Source organism: Eleutherodactylus coqui, chromosome 4 (assembly GCF_035609145.1).
Source record: "Eleutherodactylus coqui strain aEleCoq1 chromosome 4, aEleCoq1.hap1, whole genome shotgun sequence".
In the NCBI taxonomy this organism is placed as follows: Eukaryota; Metazoa; Chordata; class Amphibia; order Anura; family Eleutherodactylidae; genus Eleutherodactylus; species Eleutherodactylus coqui.
In genome coordinates this window covers 59,253,445-59,272,477 of record NC_089840.1, presented here as the reverse complement: position 1 = coordinate 59,272,477, position 19,033 = coordinate 59,253,445, and the positions used below count along the sequence as shown (strand labels likewise).

General features: G+C 46.6%; 1 protein-coding gene across 1 annotated transcript in view; it reads left to right on the top strand.

Annotated features, from left to right (window-relative positions):
• Nucleotides 1-2,270: 2,270 nt before the first annotated feature.
• Nucleotides 2,271-19,033, top strand: part of ABR (ABR activator of RhoGEF and GTPase) — a 361,360-nt gene continuing 344,597 nt past the window's right edge. The window contains exon 1 of the mRNA XM_066599543.1: nucleotides 2,271-2,906. Coding sequence (XP_066455640.1) covers nucleotides 2,417-2,906 — 490 coding nt within the window. The 5' untranslated portion in view covers nucleotides 2,271-2,416. The remainder of the gene's footprint in view (nucleotides 2,907-19,033) is intronic.

Here is a 19,033-nt window from a genome sequence, read left to right as displayed (position 1 = left end):
AAGCTCCGTATCGTCTGGTTCTGTAATCTCATCTATCTGTCCTCTACTTCTTGCTATCAAGCCTGAACATTCCTACAAATGCTTGTTCGTCTGACAATCCGTCTATGTAAAAGGACCAATGATCATCCGACGAACCAGCAAACGCTCATTCATCGGCTGATCATGTTATTCAGGTGAGCATAGGAATGTCTGCTAGTCGGATGCACATCTTCCCGTGTAAACGAGAACATTTGCAGACAATCAGTGATGGCTCTATGGGGATGAACGATCGTGTACCTTATGGTCGTCTCCAGAGAGCACATGATCTGCCTTTGTGCACAGTGGGAATGAGCACTAAAGGTGCTTCTATACGGGATGACCTGTTGAGCGCAAGATGCCCGACAAGTTGCCCCAGAGATAATGGTTCCTGTGCTTTTACACAGGAACGAGTATCACTAGTCAATTGGGGTGGAGGGGGCCGGGGATCATTCCGGCCCGTCCGCCTCCATGCACAGTAAGCAGGCAGTCATTCATAAGTGAACAACTGCCTGTTTACACGGGACGATTCATCGTTCGGGTTTCTTCATGCAGATACTGAATGGTAAACAAGAAATGAACGACTTCTTGTTAATTGTTCAAACAGGGCATGCAATTACACTGAATGATAATTGTTCAGATTCTCGCTGGATTGTGGGAATCCCAATGATTACGGCCCGTGTAAAGGCACCTTAACCAATGTGCTCATTGGTCGTTAACATGGGTGGATTATCTGCCCGTTTAAAGGACCCTTACTTACCACTGAGACACAAGTCTTTCTAATGACAGGTTATACCATGTTTGATGTATGGGTTGCTTAAGGCCGGGTTTACATTATTTTGTTTTTCTGTTCTGCAATATGTCTATTTATTACTACAGAAGGTCCGTATGGCTCCTTGTTTACTACAGGCACACAGTGCGGATCATTGTTCATTACATGGGGACGGTGCGGCTTGTTATTCGTTACTCAGGGGACGCTGTGAGTTGCACTGTTAGGGTGCGTTCACACGAACGTATATCGGCTCGGTTTTCACGCCGAGCCGATATACGTCGTCCTCATCTGCGGGGGGGGGGGGGGGGGGGGGGGAGTATGGAAGAGCCAGGAGCAGGAACTGAGCTCCCGCCCCCTCTCCGCCCCTCTGCACTATTTGCAATGAAAGGAGGCGGAATGGGGGTGGGGCTAAGTTCTAAGAATTAGCCCCACCCTGTTCCGCCTCTCCCCATTGCAAATAGTGCAGAGGGGCGGAGAGGAGGCAGAGAGGGGGTGGGAGCTCAGTTCCTGCTCCTGGCTCTTCCATCCTCCCCCCCCCCCCCCCCAAGCGCATGAGGACGACGTATATCGGCTCAGCGTGAAAACCGAGCCGATATACATTCGTGTGAACGCACCCTTATACAGTATTTAGGGGAAACCATGTTTGGCGCTATTAAAAGTTTATCCTAATATAGCGATTACGGATATGAAAAAGTAAAAAACCAAAGACATCTGTATGGCAACCTCTGAAGAGACAAATTGTGACCGGGAGAGGTTGTCATGTCGGTCTGGACGGGATGGAGAAGAAAACGACAATGCTAATTAGAGATGACGTCATGTGTGAGTCACAGAGTCCTTGTTTATTCTGCCACCGGCTGCCTCTGATCAGTCCTGCAGTCACTGTATGGTCTGTAGAGTGATGAGGGGTAGTAGCATTCTTCTTTGTAAACTTACAACTCCCATCATACTTTACCATTGTTCGGGTTGTAGTAGGAAGTACAAAATTAATTAGCAAGTTCTGACTTGATGTTACAGTTTTTCCCTTGAGCTTGGTTCTGGTGCTGTATCTATGTAGGGTATAACCATGAGGCAACTTTTTTTGCCTTTGTCAATTTTTTGGAAATGGTGTATCTATCTACTGAGCTTGGTTCTGGTGCTGTATTTATGTAATGAAGTGATCTAATATTATCTAATATATATATATATATATATATATATATATATATATTTATTTTTTATGTTATTTTTAAACGTTTTAAAAAAACTTTTATTTCTTTGTTGTCAAGGGCTGTTTTATTATTTTTTTTTTGGGGGGGGGGGGTGATTTCGCTATTTGTCGCAGGCAGCAGAAAAGATAGTGGCATGCCCTGCAATGAGAGCGACAGCAGCAGGACGCCACCTGACACTGACAGCTCTGCAGTGAGCACTAACGTAGCCCCGCCCCTCTCCCGGGGCAGGCGGGGATACCCATGACGTCATGGGCACCCAGCCACGCCCAGTAGACGGAAGCCTTGGAAGAAAGTTTGTCGGCGGTAGGGATGCGGCGCACCGGTGGTCAGCGCGGTGCTGTAGAGATAAGCGGCCGCCGCTGATCCTGAGTGTGAACTCCACCTGAGCGCAGCAGCGCCGTCCCCCTTCCCAGGTGCGGACATGTGGGACCCCAAGGAGTTCGAGCAGCACTGGCAGGCGGAGTTCCCGGGTGAGGAAGCCCCAGTGATGCGGCTGGGCTCTGCGGACGACATGCGGCAGGAGCTGGAGCGCTGCAGGGAGAACCTCAAGCGGCTGCAACAAGTTCTGGCCGAGGAGAAGTTTAAGGTGGCGTACCTGGAGAGCAGCCTGTCCCGCCAGCAGAAGCCCGTGCCCCGCCAGCGCCGCAAGGTGCCTCCGCCGCCGCCTCCCAAGCGGGTGTCCATGCGAGACCTCCTCCCTCCTCCGCCGGTCATCGCTCCCCCACCTGCCCCCGACCCGGACTACGAGGAGGACGGCGGCCACACCGAGAGCTTCGTGCTGGGGAACCTGCTGGAGGGGCTGCGGGTGGGGCTGCTACTGGCGCCCGCAGGAGACTCCCCGCGGCACAGCTCCCCGGAGAGGAGCAGCAACGGCTACCTGAGCTCCGACCGGGAGGACGACGACTCAGTAGGTGGGTGCCAGCCTGGTTGGGCAAGGGGTGCATGGGCATCACGTGACTTAACGTGGTATAAACCAGTTGGCACTGCCAACTGTGCAAGCAACCATGGCGGAAAAAATTGGCGTAATAGAAAATGTTGTATTCTGCATTGCAAGAGTTTACGCTACTTTATAGATTCACCCCCGAACAGGGTGCGGACTAGAAGTGCCAGCATGACCGACAATCTACCATATCTAGTTAGGTGCCCACCGCCTCGGATATTATAGGTAGCACTAGGAAATGATGACGACTTCTATGATTATTGGCCCGCTGGTGCAATCCTTTCCCTGGACAGGTGTGATGGGCAGCGGCGGCATCCTGTGGGCAGTCACGGCTCTTGACTGGGCATGGTAGGGGCGTCTTTACACGAAACGACAATGTCCAAATAATTGCTTGATCGAGCGAGTGTAAGTCATAGCTGTTCTATGTCGACGCGGCCGCTAACAGGGTGATGAGCGCCAGCTCACCTAAAAATAGTCGCTGGATGATTTAAAGGGAACCTGGCAGTACTATAAACTAAGTTATGGCGCTATTAAGAGACGTGACCCGAGCGGGTGATGTATTTTATTTTATGCTCGCTCCTACAATACAGCGCTCGGAAATCAGACTTTTTTCACAGTCCCGTATGAACGCTCCCCTATAGACTTGTCTAGGGGAACATGCGGCTGGGACTGTGAAGAGTCAGATTTTCATGCCGCATGCCAACTTCAGTGGGCAACAACGTTGGATGGCAGGAGCAGATGAGTATAAAACAAATCGCCCGACTCCCGGTCATGTCCCTACAGGGTTACAACTTAGTTTATGGTGCTTCGGGGGTGACAGGTTCCCTTCCTTTGCACAGGATCGGGGATAACTTGCTGATCAGTGGGGTCTCGCCGCTGATCCTGAGACTCTAGTGTCCCCTCATTGCAGGCATACAGCACCCTCTGCAGTCGGGAGGCTGAATGCAGTGCTGGGTGCGCGGGTCCGCTGACGCTCCATTTATTTTCAATGCAACTGGCAGGTATAGGCAAGCACCTGGGTATTTTCGACAGCCCCATTGAAATGAATGGAGCGCCAACCTCGCATGTTTGGGAGTGCTCCATTCGTTCTGATGTCACTGTATGGGGGGGGGGGGGGGGGAGCGCGCTAATTGCTTTCAACGATCGCTCAGTGAATGGAGGTGGAACAGGCCGGGGATCGCTCCGGGCCATCCGCCTCCATTCAGAGTAAACAGGCAGTCCTTCAATGATGAACAACTGCCTGTTTACACCGAATAACGATTTTCAGGTCTGCATGAAAGATCCGATCAGCCATAATCTAACTATTAATCGCTGAACCTTTTTTTTCTTTTTTCACCGCACTTATTTACACCTTAGGCCGGGATCGCACGTAATATACACAATAAATATATGCAAGTGTGAACGGAGCAATGGAAGTCAATGTACTTTCATTTAAGCCCTTCGCAGATATAGACTAAAAAATAACTTTTATTAGGATCCTTTAAAAATAATTCAGCATAATGAACATGTTCCAGATTTTAAAGTGGTTTTACTGGACTCCAATGTTCGTTACTGTAAGGAGAATTTGATTGTCTTCTCCTTGGTAAACAAATTGGATCTGATGTAGAAGTGTGGGCCCTCAGGAGAAATACAAATCACACCAGCCTGTAGCAGTATCAAGTGATTTCTAATTTATTTAAAGTTGCATGTGGCTTATATACCATAAATGACTTCACAGGAAAAGTACATACCTCCAAGATGAATAACAATACATGATAGGCTACAGCTAAAATGTTTAACATGAATTCACACCTTTTTAAGGTGTAACTATAACATACAATGAAACGGTTATGATTTCAGAGAAGGAATGCAAGAGAAGGGGGTCTGAGGGACTATCTTATCTTCTGTCTTACCTGCACCACTCACTGATATATAAAAATGGTTTCATTTAACCCCTTCACTACTTAGACTAGCAGCATGCTATATCTACCTAGTCTACAATCCAATAGCAAAAACAATTAACTGATACATTGATCTACAATTTTCTTAACAGTGACTTATCAGGATCGGTCATTAGTATTTGCTTGGTGGGGGTCTTCTACTTGGGACCCCTCTGATTAGCTTTTTGAGTGAGCGCTGCGGCCTCTTTATTCATTTATCATGTGACTGCAGCTCAGTCTCATTCAAGTGAGCTGCTATACCTGGCGCCGCCGCTATATGTTCTGCATCGGGCGTACTTTGCAGTGAAGTTGCCCGAGCCTCTTACTTGTTGCACTGAGAAGCTTTATTGAGCTACAATGGGGCTGATCAGCATGCAGATCCACAAGGCAATCCGCGGCAGAAATCTTCAGTTTCGGTTGCTGATTTCCGAGGTGCTTTATCTTAAAAATACATAGTCTAGATTTTCACTGGGGAGATCCACTGTGACCATACTGTAACCGAGAATATGTAGTATAAAAGAGCAAAAAAAGTTCCCTGGAGGACTTTTTTAACATTTTAGGGGAGAAGTTGTACAAAAAAATTAAAGTAAAACAATAACATACCACAGAAAACCCCCAATAACTCCTGCCGCATATGTTCAAGCAGATGTTAATGTTGTTTCATTGGAGCAATTAAAGGGGTGATCCTGGGAGTGAAAAGCTAACTTTGTCCAGTTGGGGTCCAGCGCCCCTGGAGTCTCTAGTGGTATGATTGATGTCAGTGAGGCTACTGCAGGGGGCTGGCTGTTCGTCTCACTTCAGTAACTATGGTAGCCCCCCTCACCGCTTCTGCCGTGAGAGAGAAGGGGGCGGCTTTAGTTAGGCTGCTTTCACATAAGTGATCTTCCTGATGTGAAACGCTCATAACTCTTAATTTTCCCAAAATTGCTAATAAGGTCGTCATGACAGTCATTTTTAGGTCTCTGTTGAGTAATTCTAATGTGCTTTCCCACCCAAAATAATTAAGAGCTGGGGCGTGTGCGGGTGGCAGAGAAATTGGATTGGGTTAAATGTGCGCCGTCTGCGCTGCCAACGTGATAAATGCTCTAAATCATGATTGCAATCTTATCATATTTATACGTAGGTAGAGCTGGAGTAGCTATAACTCTGTATTTCTGCCATTTCTGTCCCCTAGTTCTCTCTCTCTTCGTTCTGGTTAGTTTACCTGGGGTATAAGCACAACCTCTCCTCAACATTTCCACTGACTGCGTCGTACAGACTGCTATAAAACTGAGCTGCGGAGAATCCCTCCCTTTACAGGAAAGTTGTAAGAATATCCCTATAGGAGCCATCGGCACATTAGATGGTGCGGCAGCAGTGCTTGTACACCCTGACCGCTGTGCTCTCCACCGGTGACTTGTATAGTCGCCCTCTTGCCAAACTATCAGTCGATCGGCTCCCTATACATGGAGCGATAAATCATACGCACGAGCGAGCTATGACTAAGTCTACTTGTTCTCAGCGTTGGAACCTTCGTCTGGAAGTTTCCGTCACAGATCCTATTCAAAATACCGGAAGAAAAAGCGCTACAGAAGCTGGGCAGCTGGATGGAGAATGGATGGATCCCATTGTAGTCAATGGGGTTCGGCCAACGCTGTTTGGTTCCGTCCAGAGACAGAGCCGTTCCTGAATGGAGCAGGAAGGTGGAACCCCCACCGCAGATGTTAAACCACCCTTAACTGTCTTGTTTCATGTTTAAACATACCTTAAAGGGGTTTTCCAGTGAAATGCTATTGATGACCTATCATCAGGATAGGACATTAATTGTTGATCGTCTGGGGTCTGTCACTCAGCACCCCCAACCGATCAGCTGAGCGGGTGCATGCAACAACACAGAAGTCGGAGTGGAAGCCTCTGCGCCGACCTCCGTGTGGTGGCCAGAGATGGTAACTGCAGGCACGACTCATTGAAATCAATGGGAGCCGTGCCTGCAGTTACAAGCATCGGCCACTACATGGGAGGTCGGCATGGAGACTTCCGCTACAAATGCACAGAGGTCGGAGCTGAAGCTGACCTCCCATGTAGTGGGCCTATCCTGATCATGGGTCATCAATAGTATTTCCCTGGAAAATCTCTTTAATTTAACGTATTTGCCTTTTTTCTGACCCTGTGTGTGGTAAGTCTGGACCCCTTTTTAACTGGTACAATGAGAAAACCGACTTCCAGTTTGTGAAAGAATTAATTGGAAGGAAGGTTGTATTTTTTTTTTTTTGTGGAGGCGACATTTTCAGCAGCTATTTTGAAATCCGTCATATTGAATTAAACTCCGGTTTTTCAAATGGGAGGGGGTCATATGATATATCAGTCTTGGAAAAAATTTCTCATAAACACACTGGAAGCATTAGTTGTGCCCTATCCTTAATTGTTCAGGAGTTAAAAACCTGAGTTGAATTCAGTATGGTGGATTTCCAAATGGCCACTAAAAACGTTTCCTCCACCAAAAAAAGGCAGCCTTTCTCCCAGTTAATACCTTCACATACTGGAAGTCAATATTTTTCTAATCACGCTAGTTAAACAGGTGTGTCAAGACTTTTGCTTCGCCCTCTCTCTATACATACATACACTGACAAAAAAAGAAAAAAACATGCAAGTTTCTCGGACCTATATTGCACTCACCCATGCAAATGTACCCTTACAATGCAAGGAAACACCTGGCAGCAGATATGGCCACTGACTGTAGGTAATACGGGCATCTGGGGTGCACAACACAACACTCTGCCATAGAAGTCAATATAGTCGCCTCTTGACAGAAGTGCTTGTCATACAGTAAATTTCTTTACACCTACTCAAAGCTGCATTTTGGGCCGACTGGAGTTCGGCACTTAGATTGGATACTTAGATGAAGTGTAAGTATTTTTTTAAGCTACACTCCTTATCAAGAGTTAAACTGTTATACGATAAATTCTCAGCTGTGTGGAAATAAATGCATAACATTTGCCCCATTGGCTTTCATACTGATTGCCTCCACATCTGTTAGAGAACCTGTCATGATGACCTAATTACGGGCCACCAGATAAACCAATAGGCTTTCTCATTACAAAGTGCTACAATGTTTTAGATTAAACCTCAAGAAGAAGCGTCCGCTGAGCGGCTCCCCTCCGGCTTCTACATAAGTTCAGTTTGACAACTTTGTCCTTGCAAGCAAGTTTAGGGGAGCAGAAGGAAGCTGGAGGGGAGCCGCCTAAGGGACTCGTCTTCTTCCCACGTAGCCTTTTTTTCTCCTGAAGTGTTGCCGCACTTCCGAGTAAATGTATAGTAGCTCTTAGGGAACCGGCCGGTATATTCTTGTGGTTGATGCAGCAAGAAGATGCAGATTCCCTTTAAGAACATGATTGCAGAGCAGAAAGTTTGCAAGATGAGAACTAGTTTTGCCGTCCTGATCCAGACGTCCCCCCTTTTGATTTAGGGACCTGAGGGGGAACTGGCATTTCACAATGTTTGCTTTGTGAACTGTCTGCGAGGTGGAATAGCCGAACTTGGACTGTCAGTTACCATGGGGAAGCAGCATTATGTCCGCAGGGCCGCACATAGAGAAGTTCAGGCTCTTTGTGAGTCATTTGTTGCAAATAAACCGTAAATCTCTTTTGTATTGAACTTTCGGCTTTTCGCAGGTTTGTTCCTTTAACTTCTGATTGTCGGTAAATAAAATGATGGAGTCAGAAATGCTAAATGTGTTGACTCATTTACAGAGAGCTCTTTGATTTCATATACACGGGGCAGCTGTCGTTTGAATGGTTGCTCAAAATGGTAATGCACTGAAGGTTCAGTTTCACAGTCGCTGAGCGAATTGTTGAGCATTTACATGGTCTGAGATATTCGACTACGGGGCGTGATCTTCTTTGGCGGGCTGTACAAGGGGTGGACAAAAATATGGAAATGCCGTACAAAATGCATGCCTTAAAGGGGTTGTCCCGCGGCAGCAAGTGGGTCTATACACTTCTGTATGGCCATAATAATGCACTTTGTAATGTACATTGTGCATTAATTATGAGCCATACAGAAGTTATCAAAAGTTTTATACTTACCTGCTCCGTTGCTGGCGTCCTCGTCTCCATGGTGCCGACTAATTTTCGCCCTCCGATGGCCAAATTAGCCGCGCTTGCGCAGTCCGGGTCTTCTGCAGTCTTCTATGGAGCCGCTCGTGCAGAATGCAGGCTCCGTGTAGCTCCGCCCCGTCACGTGCCGATTCCAGCCAATCAGGATGCTGGAATCGGCAATGGACCGCACAGAAGAGCTGCGGTCCACGGAGACAGAGGATCCCGGCGGCCATCTTCAGCGGTAAGTATTGAAGTCACCGGAGCGCGGGGATTAAGGTAAGCGCTCCGGTAAGCTTTCTTTACCTCCCTGCATCGGGGTTGTCTCGCGCCGACCGGGGGGGGGGGGGGGGGGGGGGGTTGAAAAAAAAAAAAACCCGTTTCGGCGCGGGACAACCCCTTTAACATCTGTCTCTACATGTCTTATTGAAATATGATTTAGAATCCACTGTAACTTAAGTGGTGGTAATATCACACAGATGCTGCCGGGCGGAAGTGGACATCTGCCCAAACAACAAGGTTCCATTGGTCAGGGGTTTGAGCCACTCAGCTGCTGTAACCATCTAGATCCCCAAAACCACCCAGAGCAGGGCAAGAGGTAAAGTAACCACAAATTTGGCAGGAAAGCTCTCAGCCAAGCAGGGGTCGAAAGGGGCAGCTCCGTGCTAATGGTTCCCATGCATTTTGTTCCCCCCAACTGTATTTGAAATTTTCAACCTCTCCCTATCACACGCTCATTGGTTGCTGAGTCCACTCAATGCACATAAATATGTGCGATATGTCTTCAAGTGAACACTCACTGTTGTGGTCTCTAGCTGGTTCGACCGAACGGTCGGTGCTGTAGTGAGTACATCTTGGAAGACCAAAACCAGTCAGATGACTGTATTTAGGCCACACAACTTTCAGTATGGGGTATGCAAGGTAGATCACGTTCTCATAGAAAAAAACATGTAGAAGAATATCGGAACAGCACACCGGGTAAATATATTTGTGATGAAATTTTATTTATTTCAACTGCCTCAAAATCTGTAGTGAACAGACTCAAATTGGCATGTAACGTTTCGAGGAAGCATACCCTTCATCAGGCAGGGATTACAGCTTTAAAGTATTAAGATAAAGGCCTGGCCCAGGCTCAAAGAATGAGAACTAACCACTGGTGCCATGTAAAAGACCACCTCCTGCTCTGTTGTTCTGGAATTCTTTGATTCTGGGCCAGGCCTTTATCTTAAACTGCAGTCCTAGCCTGATGAAGGGTATCTGTAATCGAAACGTGACATACAATTTTGAGCCTGTTCTCTAGAGATTTTAAATCAGTTGGAATAAATAAAGTTTCACCACAAGTATATTTACCCGGTGTGCCGTTCCGCTCTTCTCCTATACAAAGCCCGTAGAAGCAAGTAGTCTTTTGAAGACCAGCAAGGACTGTTCAGTTGAAGATCGCTCTCACGTATTTGTTTTCGGGAACCAATGAGCGTTGAGTGGGGAGGGCAAAATGTTTGAAGAAGAAAAAAAAAAAAAGGGGGGGGGGGCAGGAACCAAACAGCATTTGGTGTGAAACCTCCTGTAAAGTTGTTGGCTAGTCATTGAAAGATGACCTGTTTACACCAGATGAATTCCCACTCTTCACCCGGTTGGTGGCAGTGTTCACATGGAACAATTGTCACTTAATTCGCTCTATCGAGCAACGATTTGGACGATAGTTGTCCCGTGTAAAGCTACCCTAAGGTGGCAGAAGATGGTATACATGTTAAGTGCTTATTTCCATTATGCTAGACCAGCCCATTTTTGGCTTTTCCAAGCCTCATGCACACACACACTGGGCCTCATAATATGGTGCTAATATTCTCAAGTAATTTTTTGTACTGCCTTGTGCCACCATATTGTAAATGCAGTGAATGTGGCCCTTTACGAAAATTGTGACATGCTCATTGAATACTACATGGATGATGACTTTCCACCATAGAAGTCAATGGAAGCTGAAATATTTAATGCGTTAAAAACTCCATTCACGTCGTTCCTATAAGGGTTTCTAAGTACTAGACTATAAGTGCATGAAGCGTAAAAACGCTAAAAAGAACTACAGTTGCAAGTACAAGTAAGTGAACCTTTTGGAGCGACCTGAATTTCTGCATTGATTACTAGTAAAATGTTTGATTGCTTTCTGAGTCACAGTTCTAGATAAAGACTTTCTAAGTAAAGGCCCCTTTACACGCAATTATTATCGCTCAAATTTTGTTCAAACAGCCGAAAGTGAGCGTTAATTGTTTCGTGTAAACACGGGCAGTCGTGCACTATTCATTCACTTGTTGTTAGCCGCGAGGTTATAGCCAGCGTAAAAAGCATTCTCAAGACGCTCAACATTCGTTCCATTTCAATGCAAATCGTTCAGTCTTTTGAGCGACTGCAGGATGGTTTTTGTTGGCCTTGCATTGTTTCCTCGTGCCTGGAGAAGACAATGGAATCTGCTGGCTAGATAATCCCCCGCATAAACACTCCTGACCTCCTGACCAAACAACTGAGTTTACTTAAGGTAATGAGGGCAAGGCTGAGAGCACACGGGTGGAAATTCCACAGTGAGATTTCTCGTGCAATTTCCGCTGTTGCACGCTGCCATAGGATTGCATTGGTTTATACAATCCTATGCAGACAGTCGCAATTTTGATTGCGGAAAACTCGCGTGATAACAAAATCGCGGCATGTCCTATTTCAGTGCGAGGCTCGCACTGCGGCTGTGCGCCAGCCAGCCCATCCGCAGAGCGAAGACGCCGGACAGGTAAGCCTCGGATCACTGCAGGGGCCCGGGTCTCAGCCCGCTGCGAGGATCTATTGTAGCTATAAATACAGTTTGCACAAAGGTACGGAAGGATTTCGGGCCATTCCTCCCTGCAAATGTGTTTCAGCTCATCAGTATTTCTAGGATGCCTTGTGTGCGTGACGTTCTGTAATATAGTCACCAAATCTGTATTCTTGAATATTACAGTGCATGTGATGTTGTACATGTAAAGCAATGAGAGGTTTTCCCTTGGAAGAGAATGTATAAACTTTTATTGCGTAGGCCAGTTGGCTTTTGCCTCACATTTATGATTTAGGGGTCAAACCTAAAATCCAATTTTGCTGCAGGTTACTGCATGGCACACAGCTGCTAATGTTGTCTGGGATAGTTGCCAAGCTTTGCTCCAACTGATCTTCCATCCTTCGCTGATAAATGTGAACAGATAATGGGGATGGCAATACCCGTTTTCTCACCAGCAATGTGTCACGCAGGACAACTTTTTGCTGACCTTTATTTTGCTACACTTTGTAGTGATGTTGTAAGATCATTTCTGCATGTTTCGCAATGACTGACACATCCTAGATTTTGTTTGCTTCCGCTCTAGGAAATAGAAGCACAACAAAAAAAATCATTTCTATATACTAGACCTCATGCCCACTGCCGGATCCTGACTGCGAAATCTCACAGTGAATTTTGACCCGGTGACATCCGGAGACCCTTACTCGCCTGTCCAGATCTGCCGCGAATGTCTCTAGCCTAAAAAACAGAAAACTGAACAGAAGCAAACTAAAAGCTTTCCATTTTCTAAAAAACATGGACATCAATTGGGGAAAAAAAACCTGGATCCGTTAATTTCTGTTTTACTTTAGTTTCTCTTTCCAAAAACGGAACAGAAACGGAAAGTCCTAACAGGGCTGAAACCCTACAATGGGGTCGGAACCTCCGACCGGAGGTGCGAAAGCTGATGAGAAAGCGGCCTACATTAGGCATGTTTGTGAGCCTTTTCACTAATTTGCACTTATTTCTCTGCTACAGGACTCCAGGGAGGGGGGGGGGGGGGGACTACTCGTGAGCTGTTAGCTCCCAAAATGAAAACTTTAGGAGCCAAATTACATTTTTCGTTGCCTTACATTTTTTTATAATTAATGCTAAAATTTAAAGTACTAAATTGTATGGTACTTTTAATGACATACGTATCCAGAGTGCCACCTTCCTAAGTATAATGTACACAGATTATTTAACCCCTTCGCGCTCCGGCGTCTATGTATGTTTGAAGAGAGGTCGCGCGGCGATCTCTCTTCATACTGCGCAGGCGTCAGCTGTTACAGCTGACACCCGCGGGCAATAGCTGCAATCGGCCGCGTGGCCGATTGCTGCTATTGACCCTTTAAATGCTGCTGTCAATTCTGACCACAGCATTTAAATCCCCCAGGGAGATCGGGGGAGCTGTGCAGGTGTCATGGCAGCTGGGGGCCTTCTGAAAGGCCCCAGGGCTGCCTTAGGAAACTGCCTATCAAGCCATCCCCGTGGGGTGGCTTAACCCTTTGCAATCCAATTTTGGGTTTTCTCTTTCTGCCATTATACAATGGTGCCACCTACTAGCTAGAGCCAGTACTAGCGTGTTGGACATGCTGGAAAGGCCCCTGACAACAGAACGGCCAGTAATATACAGTAAGAATACCCTGCCGGACGTCTTCCGACATCGGAAACTGTGCAGCCTTCAATCAGAATGTCTTTAGACGTCACAGTGGATTGGAAAGGGTTAATAGACTGTCAAATCGCAGTATGACGTAATGCTGTAGCATTACGTCATACTGCAGGAGCGATCAAAGCATCGCATGTTGTAGTCCTCCAGGGTGGGGTGGGAGCTTGTCATTAGGGGGTTAAAGGGCCTCTCCCAGTAATCGTACACAACCAAGAGTGAGGCCCCTCGAGTATAATATTCACAGTGTGACCATATAGTATACACATCCAGTGCCTCCATGTTGCGGCGCAGTAGTTGCGCCCAGAGCCTCCACGTTGCGGCATAATGACAATGCGTGGCTCACCCCTTCCCCCTTTTGGTGGCCATCTGGAGCCCTGAGGGGTCTCACAAAAAATTTCCTTTTGCATAAGCAACTAGTGTTCTGAAATCTCTTGCTCCGTGGTCGCTCATGTGATGCTGATGTAATGAAAGGCTGCATTCGCAAAACCTTTCTTCTCAACTCTAAGCTGCTACGCATATATCTACATGTTGAATGATCTTGGTTCTATAGAATGAAGTTGTCAGTTTCTTATATAGTAACGCTGTATAAAATCCTTTCCATACTTCTGTCTGCAGTAACAAAACAAACTCCTGAACAAGAAGTGGCAAAACTTTCGGTTCCAACTTTGTGCAGACTTTTTTTTTTTTCGTTTCTCAGCAAATGAAATCTTTGGTATTTATCTCGGTTTCCTGAAACTGGAGAGTGAAATTTTTTTGGACTAAAACGGAACCAACCCAGCCTTTTTCTTTCCTGCAGTGTAATATATTGTCACACACTCTGACCAAGAAGAACTGTACCATGTGAGCCTCCACTAAGTGCAACAAGCACCCCTCCCATACATTGCGATATATACACACTCACTATGTTCTGTATATTAAAGGGGTTGTCCCGCGGCAGCAAGTGGGTCTATACACTTCTGTATGGCCATATTAATGCACTTTGTAATGTACATTGTGCATTAATTATGAGCCATACAGAAGTTATAAGAAGTTTTTCACTTACCTGCTCCGTTGCTAGCGTCCTCGTTTCCATGGAGCCGACTAATTTTCGGCGTCTAATGGCCAAATTAGCCGCGCTTGCGCAGTCCGGTCTTCTTCTTTTCTCAATGGGGCTCCGTGTAGCTCCGCCCCGTCACGTGCCGATTCCAGCCAATCAGGAGGCTGGAATCGGCAATGGACCGCACAGAAGCCCTGCGGTCCACCGAGAGAGAAGATCCCGGCGGCCATCTTCAGCCGGTAAGTAAGGAGTCACCGGAGTGCGGGGATTCAGGTAAGCGCTGTGCGGATTTTTCTTTAGGTCCCTGCATCGGGGTTGTCTCGCGCCGAAGGGGGGGGGGGGGGGGGGTTTGAAAAAAAAAAACCCCGTTTCGGCGCGGGACAACCCCTTTAAAGAGTCCCTGTCACCTACTTTTCGCCCTGCAAGGTAAGATTATGGATTAAAAGTAGGTGAGCTGCTGAGTCCGGGGGTGTGTTATACTTACCTCCCCCATCATTTCCCCGGTGTCGGCACTGGAAGCTGCCGCTCAGTGCATCGAGTGGTGCTGAAAAGTAGTCCTCCCATTTTAAAATTAGAACGAGCAGACTGCTTAGCAGTGGCAGCACTGACACCGATGGAACAACGGGGGAGGTAAGTATAGCACAACTCTGAACTCAGCGAGTCGCCTACTTTCAGCTCCTAAGTTATGGGGAAAAACATAGGTGACAGTCTCTTTCAGTGTAAACTATAGGTCATTAAAGGACGTTGCTTGGCAATAATGCAATTGGAATATAGGGTATACTCACATGGCACATTTCTTGTGAATATTTCTGCATCTGCCCTATTCATCTGAAAGGGGCTTACCTCCCAAATAATCCAGTAGCTAAATGTAATTTGAGACTTAATTCATTAAGAAAAAGTTCTGTGCCATAATTTATTTGCCCTTTCAATAGCTTGTCAATGGCTTTTGTTGTGTTAAAGGGGTTGAACCCAAATTGACTATTGCCTAGTCTCACAGCTGAGGCCCTGACGACCCTGAGAACGGGGGTCTCATTTTCCCCTTCATCCTCACTGCACTCACTTGTAGCGAGGAGGAGATTGAATGAAGCGGTTGTTGTGTATGAACAGTGCTGATCTATTCTTCAAGCAATCCGCTATCAGCCCCATTGAAATGAATGTAGCGGACTGTGTGTGCAAGTCGTTACTCCATTGAAGCTTACGTCACTGCGAGTGGGTGCAGTGACAAGAAAACGTAGACTCCTTTTCAGGATTTGTGGGGGTCTCAGCGGTGAAAAGCCTCCCTCCGTTCAGAGCCTCCGACGCAGTTACGGCACGAAATACCGGATGACAAAGTCTGGCAAAAATGCTGGACAGAACCCGAACGAACGCCATTATAGGCAATATTTTCTAGAAGGTAACTTTTTGCAAAGTGCGGGCAAGTTCTGGATGGAAACCTGCTGCAGCATGCAGGAGGACTGTGATTTGGGAGATTTTTTTTTTTTTTCCCAACAAGATGTTGATCAATACAACCATTTTTATGCAGACTGAAAGGGGTATTCCCATGTCACACGTTTATGGCCTATCCGCCAGATAAGTCATTAAAGTCTGATAGCTGAGGGTCCCCGCTCTGCTACCTGCACCTATCTTGAGTTAGGACCCTGACCATCATGAATGTAGTGGTCGAGGAATGGAAATTACCGAGCACCCTGTGCAATCTGATTTCCGTAACTTCCATAGTTTTCAACGGGAGTTGCACAAACAATGTGGCACAGTGAGCTACTCTGTTTCCATAACCCAGGAGCTGCAGAAACTGCATAACTCATTGTGCTATACTGTTTGTTTTATTCCCATTATCTTCTGTGGGCGCTATGGAAACAGTCTAGCTTAACTAATCTTGGTTGTTTCAGTCAATCCGGCCACCTCAGAATCAGCAGTGTTCCCATCACATAATGTTATATCATGTTGCTGAGAGATCTGGAGCATGAAATGATCGGTGCACCTGTCCACTTATTGTGCAGGGCACTGCTCGTAGCCGCTCCGCGTTAGAGGGGAGTTACAAGCAGGGGACTACTGTGTTATAGAGCGTATGGACAGATGTTGCCTTATGAGATAACCTATTTAACATGAGGATCTTCCAATGTTCGTTATTCATACCTCCACACCACATTTCAGGTGGGCTCTCCTCTTGTTTGCCAACTCTTTCCTTGTGGAAGGGAAGGGCCACTTGACCCTTGGACTGGTCTCTGTTTGCTATACTTTGCATTGGGCCTTGTACGGGTTCACATAACTGAGGAGGAGGTGGAGCACATGGCTGCCTTTATCTAATTCTTCTCAGAAGTTGGTGTACCTGTATTTCTGGGATTAAGACCTCTTTCACACGTGCGACAGAGTTATCGCCATGAGAAAATCGCAGCGATATCGCATCCATGTTCTGTGACATTCAATACGATGGCTGTGATCAGTTCATCGAGCGCTGCAGTGATTGGCTGAGTTCCGGCACTCAGAACCAATCGGAGCCAGTGCTTCTAGGAGGCGGGGTTTTTGAACCCCTGACCAGTAAATACTGGCTGAAGACGACAGAAAAGTGCGCCGCAGCTGCAGAGGAGCCCGGGCACATGTTTTAAGAATTTTTATTATTTTTTTTAATGTAGCTAGGGGTAATTTTAGAGAAACAGGATTTTCTACTGTAAAAGTTGTATTGCACCGTACAAAAACCATGTTTTTGTGCGATGCAACACAAAAGCAAGGTTCCACAGGGAAACATGGGCTACAAAACAGCGCAAACCGTGGCATGCCGCAATTTTTTTTTCTCGCAATGTAGCAGCCTACGACATATCGCTAATGTAAAGGAACCCGTTGGAAAGCATGGGCTTCACATACATGTGATTCGTAGCGCTATCGCATCGCAAGAAAATTGCATGATTTTGGCACACGTGTTTGGCACACAGCGGCCTAATACTTTTTACTATAGTTTGGATTTTCCGATTTACTAGTGTTTTTGTAAAGTAACCATTAACCCCTTGAGTGGCACGCCCGGAAAATTTCCCTCGACGAGCTCCACTGCTCATAGCAACATAGCCCGGAAGATTTCCGGGCTATGTATCACTATGGGAGCTGCAGAGCACAATGCCACAAGCTGTGACAGTGTGCTCTGCCTGCACAGACCCACACAGAGCAGTGCAAGGGCTTTGAAAAAACAGCAGAAGATATTGCCGACATGTCGGCAACCTCCTGCTTTGTTTACAGGTTGCCATAGAGACCATCGGCTTGTCAGAAGCAAGCCGATGGTCTCTGTGGCAGGGAGAGCTGGTTGTTAGCTGTCAGAGGACAGCTAGGTACCTGCTCTTACAGCAGAGATCAGAGAAAACCTCCGATCTCTGCTGTGTTAACCCTTTACATGCTGCAGTCTATGTGACTGCAGCATGTAAAGGGTTGTCACTGCAGCATGTAAAGGGCTGTCACCATCGGACCCCCGGAATGTGATCAGGGGTCCTGATGGGTCCCTGTGGAAGTCCCCTAAAGGGACAAAAAATAAAAAAATTTAAAAAAAAAGTAAAAAAATTATTAAAAAAATAAAAAAAAAACACTTGTCTCCCTTTACTTTGTAAAAAATCAAAAATACAATCACACATCTGGTATCCATGCATCATAATGACCCAGAGAAGGAAGTTAATACATTATTTAACCCCTTAATGACATGGCCCCTTTTTTTCTTTTTTCCCCATTTCTTTTTTTCCTCCCCCCTGTTTAAAAAATCACAACTTGTCCCGCAAAAAACAAGCCCTCATATGGCCGTGTCAATGGAAAAATGAAAAAGTTATGGCTCTTGAGACGCAATTGCAAAACTAGTTGAAATTCAATGATTAGACCATTTTAAAAAACCTGCCCTGGTGGGCACGACAGGGTGGTAGGAAACCTGCCACTCAAGGGGTTAAACAGGCCTGTCACTGGTCCTGGCACTTCTGTTTTAGTAAACACTTGTATACCCCATAAAATAAAGTTATTTTTACATGGGCAGTTTCCACACACCGTTTTTGTGAGCCACGAGATGCATAGAAATCACTCGTGAAAGGAGCCCGTTAGGCCTCATGTCCACTAGGAAATTCGGGCCCGCGCGGATTCTCCATGCAGAATCCCGTAGCCGGACCCTCCTTTCCCGAGGACATGAGGCCTGAAAATAGATTTTTCTTAGCTGTCTGGACGCTGGGGGTTCCTGTCTGTCGCGGCCGGATCTTCTTTCTCTTTGCCCGGGGGATGCGCTCGGCACGCCGGCAGCGTGCTGCGTGAATGCGCCGTGCACTCCTTTTTTTTTTGTTCTTCACCTTGAACTCCTGCGCTCCCGCGCCGGAGAGTAGAAATTCAGCTGCGGGTGTACCGCGGGATTAGACGACTTCCATAAGCTACTATGGAAGCCTGTGGGAGCCGTCCATGCGGCAGACCCGCAGAAAATGGAGCATGCCGCGTTTTCTCTCACATGCGGGAGAAAACGCAAATCTATTAAAATGCCATCCGCAGGTGCAAATTACTATTTAATTGCCTGCGGATGGCTAATGGATCCCTATGGGCAAAATTGAATGCGAATTCCGCAGCGGAATCCGCAATTCGATTTTCCC